Consider the following 26,362-nt stretch of genomic DNA (forward strand, 5'->3'; position numbering starts at 1 on the left):
CTTGCCAGCAGGACCTGAAAAAAAAAAAAAAAATCGAGGCCCAACAGATGTCGCTGGGGAGAGGAGGGGGAGGGGCCAGGTTCCCCAGGATGCCCCCTCAAGATGATGTGGAAGCATACCTGGAAGCCTTTGAGAATGGTCACAGCTGCAAAATGGGATCCTAGCAGCTGGGCAGTACAGATAGGCCCCCTTCTCACTGGGCCAGCACAAGTGGCCTATTGGGCTCTCACCAAGGCCGAGGCCTGGGACTATCGGAAAGTGAAAGAGGCTATATTATACCACCTTGAGATCTCCCCTGAAACATCCCGCCAGAAGTTCCAGGCCCGAAAAGGGGCTGAGGGATCCCGCCCACGCCTAACCCAGACCCGCAGGGACCTAGTAGAGCAGTGGCTGCAACCGGAAACCTGAACGGTAGAAGAAGTGGTGGACTTTACAGTTTTGGAGCAATTCTTGACCGACCTCAGAAGCAACACCCAATGCTGGGTACAGCGCCACCAGCCTAAGATGGTAGAGGAGGCTCTGCGGTTGGCTGAGGATTATACTGCGGCAAAGGGAGAGGGGGATACCCATAGGAAGGAGTGCCCAGGGGAAACTGGGATAGGGCACCACCTGGCAGGACCCAGCCAGAGGAGGAGGGAAGAGAGCCCCTGGGCCCCCGGTTGTGAACCCTGGACCTGGAACTTGAGAGAAATAGTATGCTACAGGTGTGCAGTGAAAGGGCACGTATCTTGGTTTTGTCCACGAAGGTCCCAAGTCGAGGTGCTGATGGACAGCCCCCACGATGAGAAGATGGGACTGCAGCTTTGGCCAGCACAAGAGACCAGGTCACCAGAACAAGCCTGTGGTCAAAGTCAGGGTGGGGAATACCATCATCCCCACCACTGTCGACACAAGTTGCACGTGGTCCATGATATGGGCAGACCCCATCCCGTCACACCTGGGGAGCCCTGAGAGTCCCGGAAGTGTGGTTTGCATCCATGGGGCCTCACATACCTATAAGCACCAACAAATCTGGCTCACAGTGCTGGGACACATGGAGGAATTGCAATGGGATTAGCCAAGACCCTCCCCTGCCCCATGCTCCTAGGGATTGATTGGCTCCACATGGAGGAGGTGGTCACTCAGATCCTAGTGAAGAAAGCAGGGGAATGGGAAGACCCAGGAGCGGCCTGCTTCAGAACCCCTGAGGAAGGAGAAAAGGACCTTGACGTGGAGCAGATCATAGGGGATGAGTACTTCTGAAAAGAGCAGAAACAGGAACCCCTGTTCCAGAACATCTGGCAATCCCAACTGGCCAAAAACGAAGATGAGGTGGTGGACCCCTAGAAGATGAGACAAAGCCCTCTGTTCAAGGTAAGGGAGGGGGGGCATCCCGTATCATGTGGAGGACAAGGAAGATGGGGAGGAAAGATGGCAGATCTTGGTCCTCCAAAGGTACTGGGAGGATTTGCTATGGGTGAAACACTTGCTCCCCATGGGGGTGAGATCTGGGACGGGATAAGACAGAAGCCCACCTGAAGCAATGGGTCTTCTGGCCTGGCCTTTATAAGATGGTGGAAAAGTATTGGCATAGTGCCCCAAATGCCAGAAAACGGGCGGGAGAGGAGGGTGGCCAAGCCCCTAAAAGCCCTTTTAGTGCCCCTGCCCCTGATGGGGTGGCCTTTTGACAGAGTCACCCTGGACATCGCAGGGCCATTTCCCCACAGCCAGGCAGGGTATCAATTCATCCTGGTAATTAATCGACAATGCCACTCGCTTCCCCGAGGCTGTACCCCTACATCTGGTGACGGATACTACAACAGCCAGGACCCTCATGAATTGGATTGAGTGAGTCAGGATCCCCAAGGAAATCTTCACTGACCAGGGGAAGAATTTTGCATCCAAGATACTGAGGGGGATATGTAACACCTTGAAGATCAAGCAGCTGCGAACCTCCATCTACCATCTCCAGACAGCCTGGTGGAGCACCTTAACCGGACCCTGAAGGGGATGAGCCGGGCCTGCATACAAGGGGACCCTTGGGGATGAGACGTGATGATGCTTCCCCTACTCTTCTCCATCAGGGAGGCCCCCTAGGCATCCACAGGGTATGCCCCATTTGAGCTGGCCTATGGCCACAGCCTAAGGGGACTGTTGGATATAATATGTGAAGGATGGGAAACGGGGCCAGAGGACATGGCCCAGTCCCAAGCCATGGCCAGCTTCAGAGGGAGACTGAAGAGGGCCTGAGAGAGAGCCCAGAAGAACCTGGGATAGAGCCAGGAGAGACAGAAGCAACATTATGACACATGGGCTGCCGAAAGGGAACTCCAGGTAGGAGATTGGCTGCTCGTGCTACTGTCCGATAATCCCCACAAGCTGCTGTCACAGTGTCAGGGACCTTTTCAGGTTACCAGGCACACAGGACCAGTTAACTATGAAGTCTTCCGGACAGAACTCACCCATAGGAAGCAAATTTACCACATTAACTTACTGCGAAGATGGCGTCGACAGGAAGGGTGGATGAAGGAGGTATGCAAGCTAGAAGAAGGGGAAGAAACCAGGGTGCTCCAAGAAATGGAGGGATCCCCAGCTAGACCAGAGGTCGATGACCAGCTCAACCCTAGACAGCAAGAGAACCCGAAGGCCCTGATAACATAGTTCCGAAACGTCTTCAACGAGTTACCAGGAGAAGCCTGGTACATCATATCCAGACCCTGCCAGGATGTATTGTACACAACCACTGGAGGAGGTTCCCTCGACACTTGTGGCCCGTGGTCTGGCAGGAAGTCGACCAAATGAATAGGCTAGGAATCATCGAAGAGTGCAGGAGCCCCTGGAGGAACCCGATGGTAGTGGTCCTAAAGATGGATGGCTCAATATGACTGCATTGATTACCACAAGGTGAACAAAATCGCGACATTCAATGCTTTCCTGATGCCACAGGTGGACGACATGCTAGAGAAAGTTGGCCAGGCCCAGTACGTCTCTACCCTGAACCTGACTAAGGGCTACTGGCAGATCCCAATGGCTGCAGTGGATAAAGAAAAGATGGACTTTGGGAACCCCTGGGGCCTGTTCCAAGTCAAATGGATGCCGTTCAGACTGCATTGGGCGGCTGCCTCCTTTCAGTGGCTGATGGACCAGTTGCTAGCAGCCCATCAAGAGTATGCTGCCGCGTATATCGATGACATCATCGTTTTCTCCTGGGACTGCAAAACCCATGGCCAACATCTGTGAAAAATCCTGGAAGAACTCTGACAGGCCAGACTAACAGCCAACCCCTGGAAATGTGCATTAGGTAAAAGAGAAATGCAATACCTAGGCTTTACGGTGGGGCAAGGTAGCATAAGACCTGTGGCAGACAAAGTGGCGGCAATCCGACAACACCCCCCTTCCCCAGACACTAAAGCAATTACGAGTGTCTCTTGGTTTCGCCAATTACTACAGATGGTTCATCCAGGGTTTGGAAAAGGCAAGACCCCTGACAGAACTGACCAAAGGCCAAAGGAACTTGATCAAGTGGAACCTCAGGGCCCCCCGAACCTTCAAGCAAGTGAAAGAAGCCCCATGCCAACACCCAGTTCTGTACACCCCAGACTTCAAGAAAACCTTCTTCCTGAAAGCAGATGTGTCAGGCATTACCCTGGGAGCAATCCTCTTCCAAGAAGAAGGGGGGGAAGGAAGGCCTATAAGCCTTCACCAGCAAAAAGCTGACTCTGGTGGAGACATGATACTCCACAATCAAACAGGAGCCTGGCCATCCAGTAGGGGTAGAACTCTTTCGTTACTACCTAATAGGGCAGGAGTTTGTATTAATCACAGACCATGTACCCTTATACTGGCTACAAACAGCCAAATTGGATAATGCCAGACTAATGAGGTGGTCTCTTGTCTTACAACCCTTTTATTTTACAGTGAGACATCGAGCAAAGAAGAATGGGAACATCGATGTCTTGTCCTTCTTCCGTATAGGCAAGGAAAATGCCCTAAGAGCCAGGCAGGAGCTGGATTTGGAGATTTGCTGAACTAAGGGGGGAGGTATGTAACAGAGGCTTTGGCAGAAGCCCCATTACTTGGGTAGCCATGGGACCGGGTAACCACGGGGAGCACCCCATACAGGTATGGGAAGTTAACACACCCAGGGAAGATTAGGGTAATTAACCCACTGCCGCGTGCATAAGCCTGGCTGCAAGGGAATGCACTTTGACCTCGGACACTGGGGGAGGAGGAGGAGACTACCGAGAAGGGGGGGGGGGGGGGGGGGAGAGGAAGAGAGATGGCATCCGGAGAAGGGCCAAGGACTGGTGACACAGAAGAGCCGTAGCCGGTTGGTAAGGACTTGGGGTACTTACCCAAAGCCCATGGACCACATGGGCAGCCCAGGGAGGACCCAGGGCTCCTGGGGAACAAAGCAGCAAGAAGAACCCCAAGGCAGAGGGTCCTGGGGAGGCGTGTGGACGGCAAGAGCCGTGCAGGGCTGGCCACCCCACCAGGCAGCTAAAGGCTGTGATGCGCTCATTTTTGGGCATGGGGAGTCTGCAGCAAAGATGCTTCCCTGCTGGGAGCTGATAGATACAGTACAGACACTCCCTGCTAATGAGTTAATTGGCGTGGTGGAGACAGATTAACAGGGCCGGGACACTCCCTGATTTAAGAGTTAATTAGAGCAGCTGGATCACTTCTCTTGCTAATGAGGCAATTAGTGTGGAGGATACAACAATGTAGCCCTGTTATGAATAAAGCCAGCACCAGGAAACTTACTATCTGGGTGGTCTGTGGTGTTTTCTCACCTTTAAGGGGTAACAGCGAACTTCTTTTTCTTTCAATCAAAGTCAGGGCAGGAGAGTTCTGAGGGGAACCGAGATAGATCCAGCCACCCTCCTACAATATATTTAGGTTTTCTCATGAAATTTTTCACATTACCCAAAGGAGTAAGCAGTTGCAAGGCTCCTCTAACTTATGCTATGTGCAATGTGAAAGTGACACGGTTAAGTAGACGTACTCTGTGGTCCAATTTCCTCTTCTCTGCTAGGCTATTAGCAAGTTGGGGGAGTGTCACAAATGCTTGCATGTCAGCTCACATCTACCCTCCAAAGGCCAGTTACACTGGCCACCACTGGCATATGTACACACAGGTAGCTTAGGGCCCTGTTTATGTCCACATCTGAGGAAACTGCTCCACTGTTCTAGTAAATTATCATTGGAAAGGTTACTACTACCAACTGTGCTGTACTAAGCACTAAAGCATTACTGCTTAGTACTAACTGAAATCTTTTAACAAAAACGTATAGATAATTTTGAAGAAAATATAGTAATTCCTTCAAGTGATAAAGTATATTTTTAGGTGCTTATAAAAAGTTTTTTCTAATAGATTTATAGATTGTCTTTGGAGAACTATAGAGAATAAACAAAATTTGTCAGGTGGCAATATACTGAATTGTCACATACTCCATTAAAAAAGTGCCAGTTTGGCCTACTGGATGGAAGAAAGGACTGAGACTCCAGAGGCCTTGATTCTTTTCCCTATTCTTTCTCTGGCCTGTGGTTTCTCTGGAACAAGTCACTTTTCACCTTTGTATCTCAAGTTACTGGTAAAATGGGAATAACGATCAACAGAGTCCGAGTACTTTCTGGAGTACTGTATACAACTTTGTGCATCACTTAACTTATTTAAGCAGTATTTATATATGGATACATTTATGGATCAAAAGACATAATTAGACTATCAACAGCATTAATACTCATGTTAATAATACTAGCACTCGGTAAGTAATCTGTGGTTATATAGGAGCCTTCTATTCTACTCTCATAGTTCAAGAGTGATGGTACGGTTAACAAAAACTAAAACATGAAAAATTCAGACGCGATAAAAGAGAGATACTGTTTCACATGACTCAGCTCAGTGGAATAAAGTGGTAGCAATATTATCAAGGCCAGAAGCTTAGCATGATTCAGAAAAAAAAAAAGATTAACATTCTTATATTTAAACATGAGTATCAAGAATACCAGCAAAGAAGAGTTATAGAAAAAATAAAGAGATCTTTGAGAACTCATGCAGGTTGGGTGAGGTCCTGTAAAAAGGCAAGAATAGTTCCCATTCTTAAGAAAAGGAAGGAGGAGGATCTGGGGAATTACACACTGATCAGTCTGACCTTGATGCATTGGATGATCATGAAGCATGTCATCAAGGAATTTATTTCTTAGCACTGAGAAGAAAACAAGGTGATCAGGAACACCCAACATGGATTCATTGAGAGCAATTCATGCCTTACTTACCTGATTTCCTTCTACACAATACTAACTTTGTGGATGGAGAAGAGAGTAGTAGATGTGATATAACTTCACTGTAGCAAGGCTTTTGACAGTCCCCCATGACATTCTCAGTAGTATGCTAAAGAAATACAGGCTAGATGAAAGTACCATCAGATGAATACATAACTAGTTGGATCATCATGCTCCAAGAGCAGTGATCAATGGGTCAATGTCTAATTGGAAGTATCAGGCCCTCTTGAGGGGATCCATCCTGGGTCTAGTACCATTAATTATCTTCATTAATGATTTTGAGGATGAGATAGAGTTTACAGTTAGTAAAACTGCAGATGACATCAAGTTGGGGGGAGTTGTAGACATTCTGAAGGGTAGGCTTAGAATCAAAGTGACCTTGATATATTGGTGAAATGATCTGAACTTAATCAAATAAAAATCAGTAAGAGCAAGTGCAGAGTGCTATGCTTAGGAGAAAACAGAGTAGGGTATAGCTGGCTAGGCTGCAGTACTGCAGAAAAGAATCAGGGGGTTATAGTAGACCCTAGATGAATACAAGCCAGAAAAGTGTTCTTGTTGCAAAAGAAGGGCCAATGGTATACTGGGTTGCATTAATAGGAGTGTGTCACCTCTGAGTCTAGGGACATGATTCTTTCACTCTAATTCAGCATTGGTATGCATCATCTGGATTACAGAGTCCAATTTTGAGCAGAACACTTCAAGAAAGACATAGACACATTGGAAAGAGTGAAGTGAGAAGCAGCAAAAGTCATCAGAAATTTGGCTAATGAGAAAAGTTAGAAAGAACTTGGATTATTTAGTCTGGACAACAGAAGACTCAGGGGAGATCTGCTATCAGCTTTTAAGTAACTGACAGGTGGTTATAAAGAGAATGGTGACAGAATTTTCTCTCAAGCTGTAGGGAACAGGGCAAGGAGTAATGCTTTTAATCTGGAAAAAGGGAAGTTTAGGCTGGATGCTAGCAAGAACTTTATTACAATGAGGGCGATTAAGCATTGGAACATATTACCTAGAGAGACTATGAAATCTCTTCCTTTAGAAATTATTAAGAACATATTAGACCAGGAGTTTTCAACTTTTTCTAAGAAGTGTAATCCTTTTGGGTACACTTCTGACAGTGGGGGGGAGGGCTTGCACGCAGTGGCGCGGGCTGGTGGATGGCTTCTCTTCCCATGCACCCACCTCCAGCTAGCTGGGCGGTGCCCATGCACCCGCACAGGGAAGCTGCTGCCCTCATCCCCCACCCCCTGGCCCTGCTCCTGGGAGGCAGTGGTGTCGGGTGGTGGGTGGCAGCACTCCGTCCCCACACACGCATACCCCCTAACCCCTTCCTGCATACCTCTGGTTGACAACCGCTGTATTAGACAAACACTTCTGTGGATTGGTTTCAGACAGGTATGATTCTAATCTTGAGCACTGGATTTGACTAAGTGACCTCTTAATGTCACTTCTAACTCTACTTTTCTATGATTCTAAAAACTACATTTAACAAGTCAAGTCCGATTTTTTTTTCATAGATTTTCGTAGATTTTCATATACGTTCATCTTCAGAAGAAGCCCTAAAGGGGTGGGGCTGAGAGTTATTGGACACAGCGATACTGGAGAATGGCAACCCCTCTGCTCTGACTAAAATTACTAAAACTCCAGATTTAGGACAAATTTTCCTTGCCTCAATACTCAAAGTAGCAATACTTGGCACCATAGTGATCTATAAGCTAATAATGTGTGCACTTTAGCTGATTTATCACCTAGGTCAGATTTTGAAAACAATCATCATACCATACTTACCACTTTTCAAGCTTGCAACACCCAGAGACTGAGCAGAATGAAGTGTCAATCGAATTCCATCATCCTGGATATAAGCCATTGTTGTCATTGGATAGACATTTGCTTGAAGAGGCAACTTGCTCATTGTAAGTCTGGGCTGAATCTGTAACATCAAAATTAACTTCAGTAAATTCTACTGAGATATAAAATGACAAAAACAAACAAATTTCAAGCATTTATCTTATATACTCGACAACAGCATTTCTCAGCTCATGGGTCACCACCCAGAAGTGGGTCACAAGAATATATGAAAGGGTTGCAAACAAAAATGGATCAACAAACTTTAAAAATGGATTGTCCTTTAAACGAGAAAATGTGGGAAACTGGCTTTTTCCTTATAGGCTGGCAGAGTTCCAGCCTCTGAGAGGCTGCCTGGGGACCCCCATACCTCTCCCCCCTACACCCATCTCAGACACCCACTCCCTGCCCCACACACTGAGGGGTTGGGGGCAGGGAGCAGCAGGTTGGGAGTGAGGGGCACTGGGTTGGGACTGGCCACTGATGTTAATAAACATGTCCAATACAAAAAAAAGGTTAAGAACCACTGTTCTACAAACAATGACTGACAGCAGAGACCAAAGCTGTCACTCCATTGTATTATATAGCCTGTTAGAGATTTGTGGCCAGTATCACCATTTTAGAAGTGGCAGAAGAGATTAACTCTAGTTCAAAGAACACTTTTGAAAACTGAAGTGTTCGTCAAGAGAATCCACACAAAGAACTGATATGGTTTGCAGAATAAGAAGTGGTATTTGAGAGAGAATTTTCTTCCTTTACAGAGCAGATGATGTGTAAGTTCAAGGTAGTATGAGAGGCATTCCTAGGATTTATAGAGGAAACTAATTAAAAATTCCAATTACATTCTTGAAAGTTACATGAATACATTTATAATAGTAGTAAATAATCTTCTCATTTCTTGTTCATTTTATCATCTTTAGGAAACTGCAGTACGACTTTGAACATACCTATGCATGGGGATACAGCAATATCTTATTCAATAGATTTGTTTTTCAGTGTATTCAGGATAATATTTGATGATAGTGGGGGGGGGTGAGTTTTTATTTTGCCCATACTGTAGAGACAACACAACTAAGGAAAATGAGCTTCATTTTTATTTCATCATACGCATCATTAGTGATATAGCTTACTAGAGTCCAGTGATCGCCAACCTTTTTGGGTACGAGATCACTTTTTGAATTAAAAAGCAACCCAAGATCTACCCTATGCCACCACCCCTCCCCTCCTAAAGGTCAGTCTGTGGGCAGAGAAGGCGGGGCCCAGATTGAGAAAAAATTATTTGGGCGCTGACCCCACCAGCAGGTAAGTCTATGGGGGAAGGGGCAGCGGGCAGGGTGGGGCAGACTGAGGCCCCAGCAGTGAGGGAGGGAGTGGGGCACAGGCAGGAACAGGGGCTGTGGGGAGTGGGTCTGGCCAGGCTGGGACAAGTGGAGGCCCAGGAGGCACATGCCCCTCAGGCCTCTGCTTGTCCCCCAAGCCCCCCAGCCCCTGCTCCTACCTGTGCCCTGCTCCCTCTCTCACTGCTGGGGCCTCAATCTGCTTGGTACTGAGCAAATGCAGAACAAGAGAAAGTCCCTTCCCCAAAGTGCTTACAATCTAAATAAATAGGACTGAAAGGGAGAGGAATATAACATACAAGTAGAGCATGTGATAGTTTATTAATATCATGTTAGTTTATGTGAAGCTACTCTTTGATTCCAAGAATTACATCCAATATACTTCATGTCATCCTAGCATCATAACAAGGTCCTGAAATAAACAGGTGTGAACATGGATGAAATTTTGAAATTATCCATACATGCCCTCCACCATTCTGTTTGTGAGCTTCTACTCTTTAGCCATCATCATCTACAACTTTTACAGAAAATAGCATGTCTTTTGCTAGAGATGACGCCATTCTGATAACATGCAAAGGGGAACTGGGAGTTTTCTGATGCTGCAGAATTCTATGGCATCCTGATGGAGTAGGTATTAAAATATAATCCCTTAGAAATTATTCAGATCTTAAACTTGCTTTTAAATAGAGTAAAAATACGTGCGACTGAAAATTTCTCAAGAAACATTTATTTGTAATGTGCTAACTTTCTCTATGAGCAACATGTACCTTAGTACTTTATTTAGCTTGTCATATTTCCAAAGCAAAAACTTTTCCATATTTTATATAACAAAGAACACTAATGGCATTTAACAAATTATAATGGATGAAAAATAAAAATACTGTTTTTTTTAAAGAAATCTTTTTCTTCCCAATAAATTAGTTATTAGCTACCACATACACAGAATGTATAGCTTTGAAGAAGTCTAAAGCACTGCACAGAAAAAAAAATCAAAAAGACAAAAAAGTCTAAATATATATCAGTAGTACAGTACCAATATAACAAAAGAACAAGGTTTTATATATCTGAGACAATGGCTTGTCCTAATACATATAGAGTAATATATAAGTAATGTTGTTGAGTCATAGGAAAAAAAACCCCACAAACAAGTAACCTCATGATTTCCATATCTCTAAGCAACACCAGGAAACAAGAGTATATATTTAAACAAATCCCTACTTTCAAAATAAGTTAGCATATTGTAATACTAAGGAATTAATTGTTTGATTAAAGAGGACCAAAATAACCAAATAAAAATCAGTGTTACAAAATAATATACTAAGTTGCTATATCTATTACACTCAAAATTGGCAGAGTAATTACCTGATATCCATTAAGGTCAGTGTAAAACCTATTTTGACTGTTTATGTCAGATGAAATTCTCATCGCAATCTCACGATTGTACTCTCCTCTAATGTCCACAATATTGGAAACCTCAAGGGACTGGCCTTCTAACCCTACAGGGAAAAAAGTACATTTAAAATTTCCAATTATTTAAAAAAGAATTTACAGAACACAGCTTACAAAACAGTGATCAAAATCCCTCTATCACCTTTCTATCCCTGTTAACTTCTATCCAAACACACAAAGAAAGGTTTTGGGACCAGTGCAAATGTCAGTATTATAAAAAGGGTAGGCAGACAAGGTTCTTTGGGTAGACATGATATCTTTTACTAGACTAACTAAATAGTTTGGAAAATGGCTCTCTGCAGGCTTTGAGCACAAACACCCTCCTTCAGGCATAGAGAGAGTCTGTTGGTATTTTGGGTGCTCTCCTGGGTAGAATAGAAGACAATATGCAAAATGCAGGTCTGTGAAAATGCAAATGTGTGGCAGTGAGGATCAAAGGGAATGGAAGACTATAGCTGTGAGACAGGTAGGTGTTTGTGGAGGGGGGAAGCTTGCAAAGAACCATTTTTCCAACTACAATAAAAGCTCTGTTATCTGGCATCCCCCGGGAACGGGAGATGCCGAAAACAAAATATGCCAGTTAATTGAGTAGCCTCGGCTGCTGCTTCTCACACCACGTCTGGGGCGTTCCTCCGCCCCTCCCACAACATCGCCCCTCCCTGGACAGGGAGTCAAACATGTAACAGTTAGACTATTCCAGTGTTAAGGTTTTCTGTGCAACCTTAATTTGGCTCTGTCATGGTCTTTGATTATGTAGTCATATACTATTTTTCACAGAAACCCTTCTTCACTCAGTACACAAGCTAGATGATGCTGCCCTGCGACAAATCTAGAATACATATAGTAAAACTCGTGTCTCATTTGTTGCAGAAGTTAGAAGACATTTGCTTAAGGCATTTTATTGCTAAGCCAGAGAACTGGAGTCTATCACTGACACAGAATACCTATTGGGTTTTAGCAAACTAAAACTTTCAGACAATCATTTGTGTTCCTCATATTGTAGGTACATGAATTATGTCACTTAAGGCTACATCTGAGGTGCTGAATGCTTGCAATTACAACTGGAGTTGACTGAAACTGTACTTTGAACATATAAAATGCTATACAAATACTAATAAGTACTATGAAAAAATCAAGTTTACAGATCTTAATATCAGCACCCAAAATTAAAGGATACTTTTGAAGGTTTGACCTGTCGATATCTATTCCACAGTGAAAAAATGTTGAACTTAATAACACCTCCATTTATAAAGATATATATGAAGCAGTCAGATACTACAGTTAAAGTACTGCAGGAAAACATATTAGAAAAGCCACTAGCAAATTATCTTTTTCCTCTAGTGGCTAGTCCACATAAGGAAAACAGTTGCCAGCTGCATTCTTTAGCTCAAATAGGAGACTACACTATGGTCCTGAAGGGTTCAATGTGATGGGGGGGGTTTAAAACCTAGGAAATAAGTTAGAAAATAATCTACAATCCCCCAGCAGGCACACAAACAAACTCATGTATTCTAAAAATACATTAAGATTGCAAAGTTGCATTTAGCTCCAATATTGGTTAATGTGTATTATATAAGGTGTGGGTCATACATGAATGACAAGCGATAGAAAGCAAACTGAATGGCTATTCTATAAGTACTGTCCATCCTGTTATTGTATAATTGAAGACTGTATTGCACTGCATATTCATAAAGTTAAGTTAGCCCAAGCAACTTCACTTCTAGCACTTCTTAACTTTGGAGCGCTTGACTTTCCAATGTCTGGAAGATGAAACTAAACGAATTCACTATTAACGCACAGATTTTAACAACAAGGTTAATAAAATATCAAGAGTAATTTATCTAGGGATGTATTAGATTCTCACTTAAAATCTTTAGATCAAGATTAGGCACTTTATCAAAAACATGTTCTACAGCACAAAGATAAGTTATCTGGGTTCTGTACAAACATTACTGAGAAAATGTATATTTGCAGTTACATCTGCATTTAGTCTTTCTTCTAAACGTGATCATACTTGTTTGCTTCATCTTCCTTACCAGCCTTGTCTTCTGAATTTTTTATTATTTTATATTGCTCTTGCATATCTGTTACATTTTCATAAGAAAGTGTCCACAGCTGAATTTTTATATAACTATTATTGTTGACTACTATGATTTATATAACTACTACTGTTGACTAAACAAGGTGAACCTAGTTCCAACCATTTCCAGGCTGTGGGGAGCAGAACTGCTTAGGAAGTTTCTTCATTAGAAAACAGCTATTTATCAAAACTTATAATTGCTTGAGTGTTTTGAAGTGCTCCAAAAAGGCTTTTTTTGCAGGTTTTGTACCTATTCTTTTTTATATTCCCTTTTGCTGTTTACAAATTAACTTATAAACTGGTATATTTTTAAACAGTTCGTACACCAGCATAGAACCTTGTAACACTCATTCTACTAGCAGAGAACAGGTGCCCAGTTACTACCCCCATCATACCAACTTGGCACTCTCATAAGAGGTGGTGATTATGCCCAGGGGAAGATCCAAAGTGGGTGGAGTGGCATGACTGTACCCCACTTTGAGACCAAATCATAATGCAGGAGCTTCTGGAGACTTCTTAGAAGTCCCCAAAGTAGATGAGAATCTTCCCTGCCTTCTCCTCCATGGCACGTCTCTTCTGCTCTCTATCTCCCCCTCCCCTGCCTGTCACTGCTGCCTTCCTGGGCAAGGGAAGCTCCAGAGCTGTTCCTGCCTACTTGCAGGGACAGGGCTGAGCTGAGACAAATGACAGCGGCGGCAGTGATGGGGTTCCCTCTCCCCATGCCTGCTTCCCAGGGAACTGGGAAGGATGGGGAAAAGTAGGGTGATGCTTACCTGCCTTAGTGGTGGGGGGGGGGGGAAGGAAGAGAAGACCAGGAGTGGGAGTGCAGCCAACTCTGCACTGCATATTGCTGCCCCTGCAAGCCCCCCTTTGCTAAATCCTGAAAGTGACCTTAATTAGGCCACTCTGCTGCTGCTTAGCACCTTCAGGAATTGAAACCACTATGCCTCATTAAGAAATTGCATCTGGTGCCCCTAGATGTCTCGATGTCTCCACTTCTGCAGGCCATAAGTCAGGCAGGAAGACCATGCCAAGAATGTCTGTGCTGTCTGACATGCAGTAATGGTATGGAATGGATATTTACTACTTTGAGCTCCTCCTGTCACTAAACACACACTGCTGTCAGGTTCTGACAATGTGCACGTCATTATGATGCAAAATCTTCAGTATTCTTATAAGTATCACCAGACTGCCCAGTGGTGTGGCTTTTTTCCTAGTCTATCATGCAAAAGAGACCATGGACTGGAACCATGTAGCATGCTCTTCACAGGTTACTGTGAGCTGCTGGAAGAAAAGGAGATGTGCAAAGGCAACAAAGGACAGCTAGCTTTGGGACCATCTTTAGATTATGTACTGCCAGTTCTGAGTATAGGAGAAGTGCACAGGTTGAAAGGAAGGGTCAATTCTATAAAATGTGAGATGATCAGCAGCGGGACAAGAATTTTAGGATGACAGAAGGAAGCAGATCATGATTAAAAAAGTCTCACAGAAAATGGAAAAATGGAAGTGAGAGCAATTTGGAAAATGGCAGCCCCCCAAATTCTTTAGGCCAGTTTGGTGCAGGTAAATCTATTCTGCATCTTCTGTACTGAAAGTATGCATTACCATCAAGAAGGTGGACACCCTCTTGTTTTCTTAGGTTCACCAATCTCCACAATGTCATTGATGGATTGCCCAATTATATCCTCTGACATTCCCATCTCATAAATCCCAAAGTGTTAGGCTTTTCTAAAGCTGAAGACTGCAGTGCAGTAACATTTGACAAGTACACAGCAAGCAGATGCGGGTAGTCAGCACAAACTGGCAAAGTTTTGTCTCTATACCTTATTTTTAAAAGGTGAGGTCACATGTGGTCCCTGACCCCCAAACAGTCAAGGCTAAAAGATCTGCCTCACTGGATGCCAAAAAGCATGAATGATTCTGTTGAATACACCAATTGCTGGGCAAAACTTATATCAATATATTTTTTAAAAAAACAACCCCGTAGCTGGACAGAGTTATACTGAGTTATACGCTGATGGTTCATAGCTTTATAAAAACAGTATTTTTTGTCTCTATCTTTAAATTCAACTAAAATTAGACCAAGTAATTTAGTCTGTAAAGTCAAAACATCCTAAGTCAAGAAACAACATCTCTCTTGCCCTTTGTGAAAAGCACAATTCTCTCTCTTTCTTCATCCAATCTATTCATTATCTGAGGGAATAATTCTATGAAAAAAATGCAAGTGATCATGTAATTAAAGAACGTATCCTAATAGTTGCATAAGCACACACTCTATATATATATATATAGGTCTGTCATGTGAGTGCCTAGAGCACCTCCACGGCTGGGATACCCGTGTCAGCAGCAGTTTCTCAGTCATGGAGGTGCATGGGGCAATCCCAGGCTTGGGGGTACACATGTCCTCCCCCGCCCCCGAACTGGGAGCTCCAAGCAGCTGATGGGGCTCCCAGGGACAGGGGCCTGTGGCCACATGTTCAATTAATGGCATGACAAGAAGCAGCTACACAGCTATTACACGTATTTTGTGGAATGACTTTGTAATTTATTCCTTTTTTTATTATGCCATTAATTGATTGAACCTGTGGCCAGGTGACCACTTAAAGTATGATTAATTGGTTAATCGGGCCTTAAATAAAATGTGTAGGTAAGGCCTTATAGCCTCTATAGGCCCATACTCTGTAGAAGCTGTATGTCTCAATTCGCGGATTTTTAAAAAACTATTCCATAGTTTTAAAAACCATTAAGGCATATATGCATAATGAACACAAATGGACATTTCATGCTGCTAGTATAAAATAACCATAGCCTGCATTACTCTCACTCACTTTCCATCATTTCCAATTAAAGGCACTTCACCAAAAATGGTAGGCACACCACCAATGTGAAAAAGGATGACTATGGACTGCGACTTGGAAGAAGCAGGTTCAGTTCCCAGCTCAAGATATCCTATGTGATTATTTTGGGAAGCTTATTTGTTCTTTCTGTGGACAAGCTAACCAATTATACCAAACTGTACCAGTACAAGACAGCTGTACTTTGTGTCAGTTCTATCTTGCAGTAAATGGAAGCTCAGCTGCAATAATTTAGCAGCTGTTTCAGCCATGGGTAAAATTCTCCAGATTAGCTTCCATTTACCACAGGATAGACCAGACATAGGAAATGGGTCTTCTTTTTAACTTAGTTTAATTTGTTCATTCTGTCCATATCCCCATTTCCCATTTGTAACGGTTCCCTATTCCCAGATGCAAGGGTGATAGGGGCACATAAATTACTAGGCAGATCAAATACAACTAAAAATACTTATAATGTGGAAATAATTTTCCTTTCTCCATCATTACTTTTTTTCAGCAGCTTCTCACTAACAGAAATTAAAGGGAAAAAGAACTGAATACTTAATTAAATCAAAACTATGTGTGGTACTTCCTGATGTTTCCATATGGCTAGGAGACTCACCTCTGACCATCCAAGTGGATAAACAGTCCTCGAGTCCTAAGAGATCTAGGTTTGCTTTTCCTACTGCAGTACTCCCATACTGTTTTAGATAATATCAGAATGAAAAATCTCACAGAATCAGAATGTGGGACCTGAAGAGATTGCAAGATGTCATTCAGTTCTTCTCACTCTGAGGTGACATCAAGTATACTTGGACTACACTTTACAGATGTTTGTCTAATTCTGAAATTGATTTCTAGTGATAAGGAGTCCACAACATATCTGAATAATGTTTCATGGCTCAACTCTGATAGTTAGAAAAAATTTTCTAACATCTAAATAAATCTTAAGTGTATTACTGATGGCTATATTCCTTCTGTGATTTATAGAAAATAGTGCCAACTCAAGTGTTAGCCCATAAGAGAGGGCACCTAAGACAGGGAGTTTACCATGAACATAACAATCTTGCAATTCCCAAATGAGGGCATGAAACATTTTGGTGAATCTTCCTTCCTTTGCCCATACAACAACCGACAACAACAGCCAAACCAACAAATTAAATGTTAAGAGGGAAAGGGATTTTTTGGATTTCTTGGGCAGAATAAAATCCCTCGTGGGCCACATCCAGCCTGGAGGTTTTAGATCCTTGTTCTATATCAGGGGTGCTCAACTTCTAGCCTGAGGACCAGATGTGACCCCTGGCCAACAGGACTCCCCATGGGTCAAGAAATCTGGCAGTGGGGGAGCAGTGGCATAACCACTGTCCTCCTCAGCTTCTAAATTCCTAAGACCCCCATGGTGAGTTGGATCTGAGCCATGCCCCCTATCCCCAACACTCCCAAATCAGTGCCAGGCCATGCCACATCACACACTCCCCACCTATGGAGCCAAACAGGGGCTGGGCTGTCCTCCATCCTCCTCTGCACAGCCAGATAGGACCCCATCATACCCACCCTGGGCATTGGACCAGGCACTGCCCATCTGGGCCTGCTAGGTAAAAAGGCTGGGCACCACTATTCTAAATAAACAGAAGTTAGTTTACATTAGTTCTGTTTATGCATCATGGTTGTGTCTGAGTCCAGACATAGGTTCTACAGTGAAAGTGATCCATAGTAAGAGGGCTGCAGAGAGGAGGCATGACTATTGTTTGATTCCCCTGTTTAAATGATCTTGAAACACAAGAGTTTTACTGAAGGAAAGAAGCAAGCTATGTTTGTAACTTCTCATGTAACAGTTGGGTGTAATAGATTTTATAATGAAGCTCAACTGCAAAAGGACTTAGGAATCTGATGGGCAATGGAATATGCACTTTCAATGTGAAGCTGTAATTAAGACAGGCTAAAAGTAAGACATATATGTAACAGGGCCCCTACCCATAACTGTATATATGGAAAAATGGGAGCCATGACTTTAATGCTATTTGCATGTTGCCTGGAAGGGGTGGAGCTTAGCTATCATTTAAGTCGAGCTCCTGGGGATGAATGGGCGGTTTAGTTCAGGCAATGGAGAGAAGGAGTTCCTGACAGGACCACACTAACCTGAGGCACGGTGTCTGAACCCAGCAGTGCTGAGTGATTGTGGGCCTACCAACAGGGGCAAGGCACTCTGGAAGCATGAGCTTTTCATTGCAACTGATCTTCTGTTACAGGGGGCTTTTACTTGTTGTATCATGAAGCATAGAGGAGATGTCGGGGATGCTATTGAGAACCCTCTGAAAGGGAAGACACCAGATTATCCCTTGTGCAGAATATTGCAATGGCTTAGCAGGGCCTGAAGAGCTCAGCGCGTGGAGGGCCAAAAGAACTTGTGAGAATAGGCTGATCAAGGCCCTAAGCCAATGTATTGGTGAGGGAGATGGTGAGTGTTAAGAGGAAGCCCAATAGGGAGGCAGAGCATATGGCACTGAGTGGGAGGTGTCCTGGAACTGGAAACAGGCTTACTCAACATAGATTTTAATAGGGGTGCCAGGCCCCATGCACTAATTGTAAGCCAGAAAAAAAGAAAGTGAGATCTCAGTGAAAGCAGGGGATTTCTAGACTATCAACCTAGATCAGACTAGGGGTGGCCAATAACAAGAAGTGTGAGGAAGGGCACCTACAGTAATCTCCTGGCCATCTGTGGACCACCTCCCAGGTTTATTACTAAAACATCAAGGCATGGCAGTCAAGGTGGGGAGGTCATTAGGGAGCACAGCAGGCTAAGGCAGGAGGCTAGGGGGTCAGCAAGCCACCTGAGAGACCTTCAGGTATGGTATAATATAGTTATCAAATATGCCTTTAATATATGTTGATAAGTCATTCTAGCACCCTTCACAATTAAAATGCTTCTTTCTAGATTTATATATTTTCTTTTCCATAACAAGAAGCATTCAGATAATTGATGATTCCAGACCCTAATTATTCCTTAGAAAAGGAGACTAATTGAGAGACAAATATAAAGGATTTCAAGACATGAACCTCTGATTCTCCCCATCTGGCTATGGAATACTCCCAGGCATCGACAAGAAATATATCCTCTAACTTAAACATGCTAAGTGACAAGAAAATCTAATAGTTTCAGAAGTAAAACTTTTAAAACTCTGTTACTAGCTTTTATCCTAATGTAGAGCTGTGTGTATGTAGTTTATGAATTAAAAGTACCAACTTTCCACATGTGAATAATCTGTCTTATTCCTTCAAAATAAAGTCTCTTTTTCTACGGCATATGCTAAAAGATGTATCCAATAGAAAAAAAGATTGCCTTCTAGGCCTGTGTGAAGTGGCAAGTATTTGATTAGGATTCAGCTGATTTGGAGGGACAGTGATTCGATTCAGTGATTCGAATCACTCCTGATTCGATTCAGCTGATTCGGATCTGAAGATTCGGTGCTGATTTGGAGACTCGACCATAGACTAAACAGGCAGCAGTCCTAGAGGATGCTCGACACAGCTGCCTCCAACTGGTAAGTCTGTTGTCATGGGCGAAGGGGGGCAGGTCAACACCCCCACAGTGAGGGAGGGATTAGGGCTGGGGCTGGGATGTGTTGCCCAGCCAGGCCGGGGGCGGGGGCAGGGCTTGGGGAGGGGGGCTCCTGCCAGTGCATGTCACTGGTCCGGGAGAGCGTGGGCATGGGCATGTGCCCCCAGATCTGCACAAGGAGGCGTGGAAAGTAGCGGGAGGGCATAGCCCCCCACTCCCAGTGCCTTCCACTGCCTGTCTGGATCACAACCCAGCTCAGCCCGCCCAATACAGATTCGAGGGCGCAGTGGCAAGAGTCTTCCCCTCCTCCCCCAAATACCGTGCCCCCCTGGCCCAGCTGGGCAACTTGTCTCAGCCCCAATCCCTCCCTTGTTGTAGGGGTGTTGATCTGCCCCCCCCCCCACACCCCTTCCTTCCCCTTCCACCCACCACAACAGATTACCAGCTGGAGGCAGTTGTGTCTAGTGTCCTCAAGGACTGCTGCCTCTTTAGTCTATGGGCAAATCTCCAAATCAGCGCTGAATCTTTTCCAAATTGATTCGGAGGCTTCCAATTCAATTCAGCATTTTTAACTGGTCTCCCAATTCGATTCAGATTTGGAAATTCAGCCACCAAATCTACTCCAAATCAAACTGGCTACCGAAGCTTTGCAAAGACCTACTGCCTTTCTCTAAGTAAACCTCAGATCACTGTGTAGAATCCAGAACTTTTTGAACTACAGAAGCAGCTATAAAATCTAGAAGCACAATCAAACTAAAACCAACTGTGTGGACCAGCATTCCCCTAGCGCATGGTTACAAAGGCTGAGATGTAATAGCAGCAGGTTTTAATTTCAGAAGTTACATTTCTCTTTATTTTCTTTCATAAAGATAACTCTAAATTATCTTGAGTCTACACTTTTGAAAAGACCTCAGTAACTGCATTTTCAATTTTAAATTAGTAATAGAACAAACAGCTGGCAGAGATCACTTCGATCAGAGTCTAGCCCCTTGAAATAATAGGTAATCATATAGTAGATGTTCTAGTGGACTTTTAGACTTAAGATTAACCCCACAGCTACAAAGCTTCCCCTTATTTTCTATGGCAACCTCAGGATATTTAGTACAAGCAGATCATTCAAAAACTTGAGAGTCTAAAAGCCTACTATTCATCAAAGGAAGAAAAGAGGAGAAAACAATGATACTGCTAATGTTTTGGACACCTCCAATGGTATAGAAATTGTTGGATTAAATGTCTTATTTCTCCATTGAACCCAAATTGTACTAGTTTAAAAGAAACTTGAACTTCAGCAACTGCTATTGATGTTTTAAACTAAATTTTTCCTTACTGGACAACTCAAGTAACAGAAACCATATTTGTAAAAATTCCCTAAAACAATCACATTCATACTCCTTGGAAACCTAACTGAATTATAAATGTGTTAGGTGGGCTAATGAATTGATAATGCAGAGGCAGGCAATTATTTCAGGTGGAGGGCTGCTTAACATGGTTTGGTGAGCTGTCGAGGGCCATATGGGTAGCGCTGTCCCTTGACAGTTGCCACACCCCCTGGTTGCTATCTTGGGGCCAGAAGTCCCACCCCTAGCCCCTGAACTGTGCCACCAAAAGTCCCTCCTCTTGCCCCTTGGAAATACTCATATTGGTAAGGGGGGGGTTGCCATCTTAGAATCAGAAAAAACAGATCATATACTAAAAGTTAAACACCTACTATAAGATATTTTAATTTTATTACAAAAAAAATTTTTGTCATGATTTGTGGTTGCATACTGTATATAGAGGTGACTGCATAACAACTCAAAAATAAATTCTTAGTCTTGTATATTGTGTGGAAGGGTGTGGCTGTGTGTGGGGGGACACAATGAGGTATGCTGAAGGATGTGTATATGTTGAGGACTGTGGGGGCAGGATGTGGGTGTGGGGCAACTGTGAGGTGTGAAGAAGGGTGAGGGGACACCCCCACACTCCTCCCCCTATAGCGCAGCAGCAGGTGGGGGCATTTGGGGCACTCATGCCTGGCACAGGCACTGGTACCCAATGGTGTGTGGCTCTGGTAAGCACTGAACATCACAGTGAGGGGCACAGCCCCCACTGAGCCATCTTTACCACTGCTGCTCTCTCCCTTGCAGTCCACACATTCACACAGCACAGGAGGAAAGCCCCAACCACTAGAGCTGGCTGCCTTCCCTGCCACCTGGAGTCCAGGTACAGGGGCGGGAAAAGCAGCCAGCTCCAGAGTGTGGGGCTTCCCTATGATGATGTGTGAGTGCAGGAGCTGCATGTGTGCAGCAGGGAGCACTAGTAATAGAGACAGGCTAGTGGGGGATGCACCCCTTACTGTGATGTACAGAACTGGCCAGAACCGCACACCACCAGGAACCAGTGCCTACACTGAGCACGACTATGCTGAGCACCTCTACCTGCTGCTGCTGTTGCTGCCACCACCTGCTGGGATTGTGCACCATGGGGGGGGGGAGTATATGGAGGTTGGGGGGCCCCACACCCACCACCCCCATGACCTTCTCACCCTCCCTCACATCCACACCCTGCCCACCTGAGCTCCATGCTGCTGCCACCCCTTGGGCAAGGGCTTGGTGCTACTGCCAGGCCGGCTCCATGCTCTACCCCTGCCCCAAGCGCTTCCCTACCTGTTGCCCAGAGCAAGTGGGTTGCCAGGGAAGTTGAGCAGGTCCCTGGCAGGGACCTTCCATCCATGAGGCTGGGAGTGAGGCAGAACAGGGTGTGATGGGGGCGTGTATATACATGGGTGCCTCACTACCACTCTTGTGGGTGGCATGGATGAGCTTGGTACAATTCATTGGTTGGTGCCATCAGCCGAATAGAAGTGCCTGGCAGGCCAGATCTGGCCCACAGGCTGTATTTTGCCCACCTCCGTGATAATGGAGCTCATAAATAAATGAAATAAGAAATCTAGGTAATTTGCATTATTCTTTGTTATTACTGCTTTCCACACCATACATGGATGTTTAATTCATGTCTAATTTGTCAAGAACTACATGAGCATACAATTGTTTCATGGATCAGATGTAGGTACACAGTCATATGTACCCACTTTTGATCAATGTAAGGTTGATTATATGCTCATGTGGTTTTTGGCAAATTAATGAACTACTGATTGGTTAAGAATGCCAAGTCTTCTGATTGAGGAGCACTATCCACACAGTAAAAGCTGACCTGGAAGGGACCTAATATTAAAACTAATAAATTAATGTTCCATGAATATAAAAATGCCTCTAACTTACATCCTAATATTCATTATTTCTTGTTTATTCCATTTCAGGATTAAACTATAACTGCCAGCTTGATATACACATAAAAATGTTCCTCTGCTACATACATGTTTACATAATCTGATTTTTTTTTTTTGCACATCTAGACAGTGGCATATCAAGCAAGAGAAAAAAGCAAGTGTTATATCTGTACAGAGCACAGTATGAGCCTACTACTGAAATATTGCATCCATTATTATAATCTACTCTTCAAGGATAGTTAAAATTGGAAAAGACTAAGGGAAGAACCTTTAGAATAATTCAAAGTCTAGAAAACCAGTTTATAGTAAAAGAAGGCCAATCTATTTAAATTATTGAAGAGTAGGCTAGGAAGTGACGATCACCATTTCCAACTCTCTATGGAGGAAGATTTCTGACAGCAGATAGCTTTTATTCCAACAGTCAAAGGCATAATAATATTTCAGTGGTTACAAGCTCAAGAGTCTCCTCATCACAGCACCTATTAACCACTGGAACAATTTAGCAAAGGATGTGATGGATTCTTCCATACTTCAAGATGTGTTCTAGCACAGATCTAATTGCCCTGATTCATGACTTACTTCAAGAAATTCTATATCCTGTATTATGTAGGAGGTCTGAATAGATCATCTTAATGTCCTCTTCCATCCTTAAAAATCTATGAATCTCCATAACAGCCTAAAGTAGAGATTGGCTAAATAAGAACAACCAGAACATAATACCCCTATCAGCTGTTGTTTTTCTAATCTCAAAAGGAAGAAAGATAAATGTAAAGCTCTCAGGACTAGAAATAATCCCTCTCTCAAATTTGCTACAGAAGAAGATGACTTCCAATGCATAGGGCCACAACTGTAAGTTTACTAAGAAATTGTTCTTTAGAAACTGTTCTTTGCTTTTGAAGAGAAGAGAAAGAAGCATAAGCAAAACAAAACTTAGATTAGCTCCCCATTGACCAAGAGAGTCACAGAAGGCAGGGTGTCCAGGGCTGCTTTTGCTCTTTAGCATCTACTACCCAACACTATTTGCACCTCTGATAAAGGGGGTGGAGGGAAGAAAATTCCACTAGAGATAAAACTGTCTGCCACGGTATTGTCACTGAACGGCAGCTATTATGTCTTATTGTCTTGGATAGGGATTCCTGTAGGGGAATAAAGAAGAAAGAATTATTCTCAGTGAGAAATGTCCCAATTTCACTTAATGAATGACAATAGAATGGCTTTATAACTTATAAAGCTCTTATCAAGTGAATGCCTAGTAGGCAGACTTCTCAAAACTTTCCTCCCAAATAAAGAACACCATGTAATATTCTGGTCCTGTATTTAGGCCTCATGCCTATATCATTTTCCATTCTACCTCTGATAATTCAGAGATTCCTTTGGCAAAAATACCCTAACATGATAGCCCTACTTGCTGGATAGGAACTTGCTCACAAAATGGGCCTTAATACCACCCCCATATTTGGAAGGCCAATGCCCAGCAGGTTCCAAGGACAATGGTGAACCTCATCACAACAGTATTTTCCTTCTTCTAAATATTGATCTTTCTTTTCCAGGATGTTGCAGGAGAAGCGTACTGTTTTCTCTTAGCAGAGGTAAAGATTCCAATTTTCTTTTCCCTGCAGACTTTCATGATGCTTACTCAAAGGAAGAAAACATTGGACTGGCTGCTAGTATACACACAGTGAAGTACACAAGTAGGAGTTGATAAAGCAACATCCATAGTTTTTGTTCAGGAGGCCTTACTAACAAGAGCCAGGGTTTAAACCATGAAAGAAAAGCAAAGAAAAATGCAATCAGCTAGTGTCCCCAAAGGAATAATAATAATAATAATAAAAAAATGGAGATGGAGTTAACAGCTACTAGAATGTCAGGATGGGTGGGGGGTGGGAAAACTTGGAAGTGAGCAGGCCATCAGATATTTTCAGTGTCAACTCTTTCATTTCCTTGTTTGCTGGAAAGGAAGAAAGGATTTATGGCAGAACAGAGGGCAAAGGAGACAGACAAAGAAAGAAATCAAATTTATTTAATTCTAACTAAAGAAAGCCTCAAAATAAAAATTGTATCTTTACTATGTTAAAAGTTAACTTTTTGTAATATCTCCTTTCTTGCCAAATACTTCCATGTATTGCAAACACTCAGACCAAATGAACCTTTCCCCATATATTCTTAGTGACAACTCATTACATCTCGACTTCAGGCTACTTGTTTTTCTTCAACTAATCTTATTACAAATATTGTTCATAAAATATATTGGATGGGAAAGGACAAAAACATTAGACTTTGAGTTTTGCTTCCTAGGGGCTTCAAACTGATAACCAACATCTTGTTTTACAGTCATAGGAAATATATGCCATAGAGATCATTTAAAATCATTGTACCATTATGGACCTGGGGACTGAACCCTTCCATCAATATGCAAAAACCTGTGAGACACTGGTAACCCATACCAATCTAATACTTCAAACACTGATGCCACGAACTGGGACACCTCAGTTTAATTACAGTTCTGAAGACAAATGTGACACTACCTAGCAAGCATCACCAGCAGATAGTAATAATTCAGTGTCACAGTGAATTAAATACTTTAAACAGCATTAATTCAGAAACTGAAGGTGAGAAATAGCAAAACATTCTAATTATATTATGGTCCATTTTTAAGTATTACTTTTTTCACCTCATTTTAATAATTGCTCTTATTATTATGTTTACTGGGGTAGCATACAAAAATCCAAATCAGTTCTGGGAACCTAATACAGAAGCCATTTACATCAAAGATTTCCCATGACTCAGAGAATTCTCTACTAGACAGCCAATCTGTTGGGCTTGAGCTGGGTAACTGGTGCCAGACTCAAGAATAGATCCTGACAATCAGAAGGCAACTTCTGTGCCAGCACTATACCGGGCATAAACGTACTTAAAGCATTAGGAAGAAAAATGTACAAACAACAACAATTAGCAAGAAAACATGACTACATGTTTGCAGTTCCTTACCCTGAACCTTATACAGTCGCACTGTGTGTGTCACATGATGGAAAAAACATGTTACTTCTGAGAAAAGCCTTCCATGAGTAACTCTCACAGTAGGTGGATCAGTGAATATATAAGGCTGCAAAAATAAAAAGCCGAAGTTATTACAACTGTATAAAAATAATTTGTTTTAATATTGTTGTCAAGAAGCAAAATATAATTTATTAGCCTTAAACATTAATTTTAAATAGCTTTTATGCAGAATGCATATTACAATGTAGGTCTAGAAGTCTGAACAAAGCACTAGATACTAAAAAATCATAACTTCTATTGCAAGACAAGAATTCTTGTTGGCAATATGTTTTATTGGACCATGCTGTTGTCAGCACTGGTTTCTGACTTCTGGATCTTGTCTTGATCTGTGACTTGGACTCTCCCTGTGGATTTCCCTTTGAGCTGGTAACTTGGTCACTGATTCCGGGACCCTGACTTTGTCTATGGTTTGGTTCCTGCCCCCTGCCAATGGCTTAATCACTAGGTCAGGCCACCCATGACCTCGTCCTTACCGGATCTTTATCCCCTAGTATCCCACAGTGCTCCACTCATTTTCTTCTCCAAGGGAGTAAGAAAGGCTGGTTCTCTGACAGCTGATGGCGAGAAGAGCTGTAGCTTTGCTCATTGCCATGGCTGTTAAAAAGCCAATACTGCCCCAGGGAAGCAACTTTGTTGGTAGACACAGCTGCTGGTGCTACCACTGCA

At 43.2% G+C, this 26,362-nt stretch overlaps 1 protein-coding gene across 2 annotated transcripts in view; it reads right to left on the minus strand.

Moving 5' to 3' along the window:
• Positions 1–26,362, minus strand: part of MAN2A1 (mannosidase alpha class 2A member 1) — a 222,225-nt gene that overhangs the window by 34,768 nt on the left and 161,095 nt on the right. For both annotated transcript variants that reach the window (XM_006270866.4, XM_019484312.2), the window contains exons 16-18: positions 25,628–25,742; positions 10,812–10,945; positions 8,056–8,197 (exon numbers count right to left, since the gene is read on the minus strand). In XM_006270866.4, the coding sequence (XP_006270928.1) occupies positions 8,056–8,197; positions 10,812–10,945; positions 25,628–25,742 (391 nt within the window). The remainder of the gene's footprint in view (positions 1–8,055; positions 8,198–10,811; positions 10,946–25,627; positions 25,743–26,362) is intronic.

The sequence above is a fragment of the Alligator mississippiensis genome, chromosome 3 (assembly GCF_030867095.1).
Source record: "Alligator mississippiensis isolate rAllMis1 chromosome 3, rAllMis1, whole genome shotgun sequence".
Taxonomy (NCBI): Eukaryota; Metazoa; Chordata; order Crocodylia; family Alligatoridae; genus Alligator; species Alligator mississippiensis.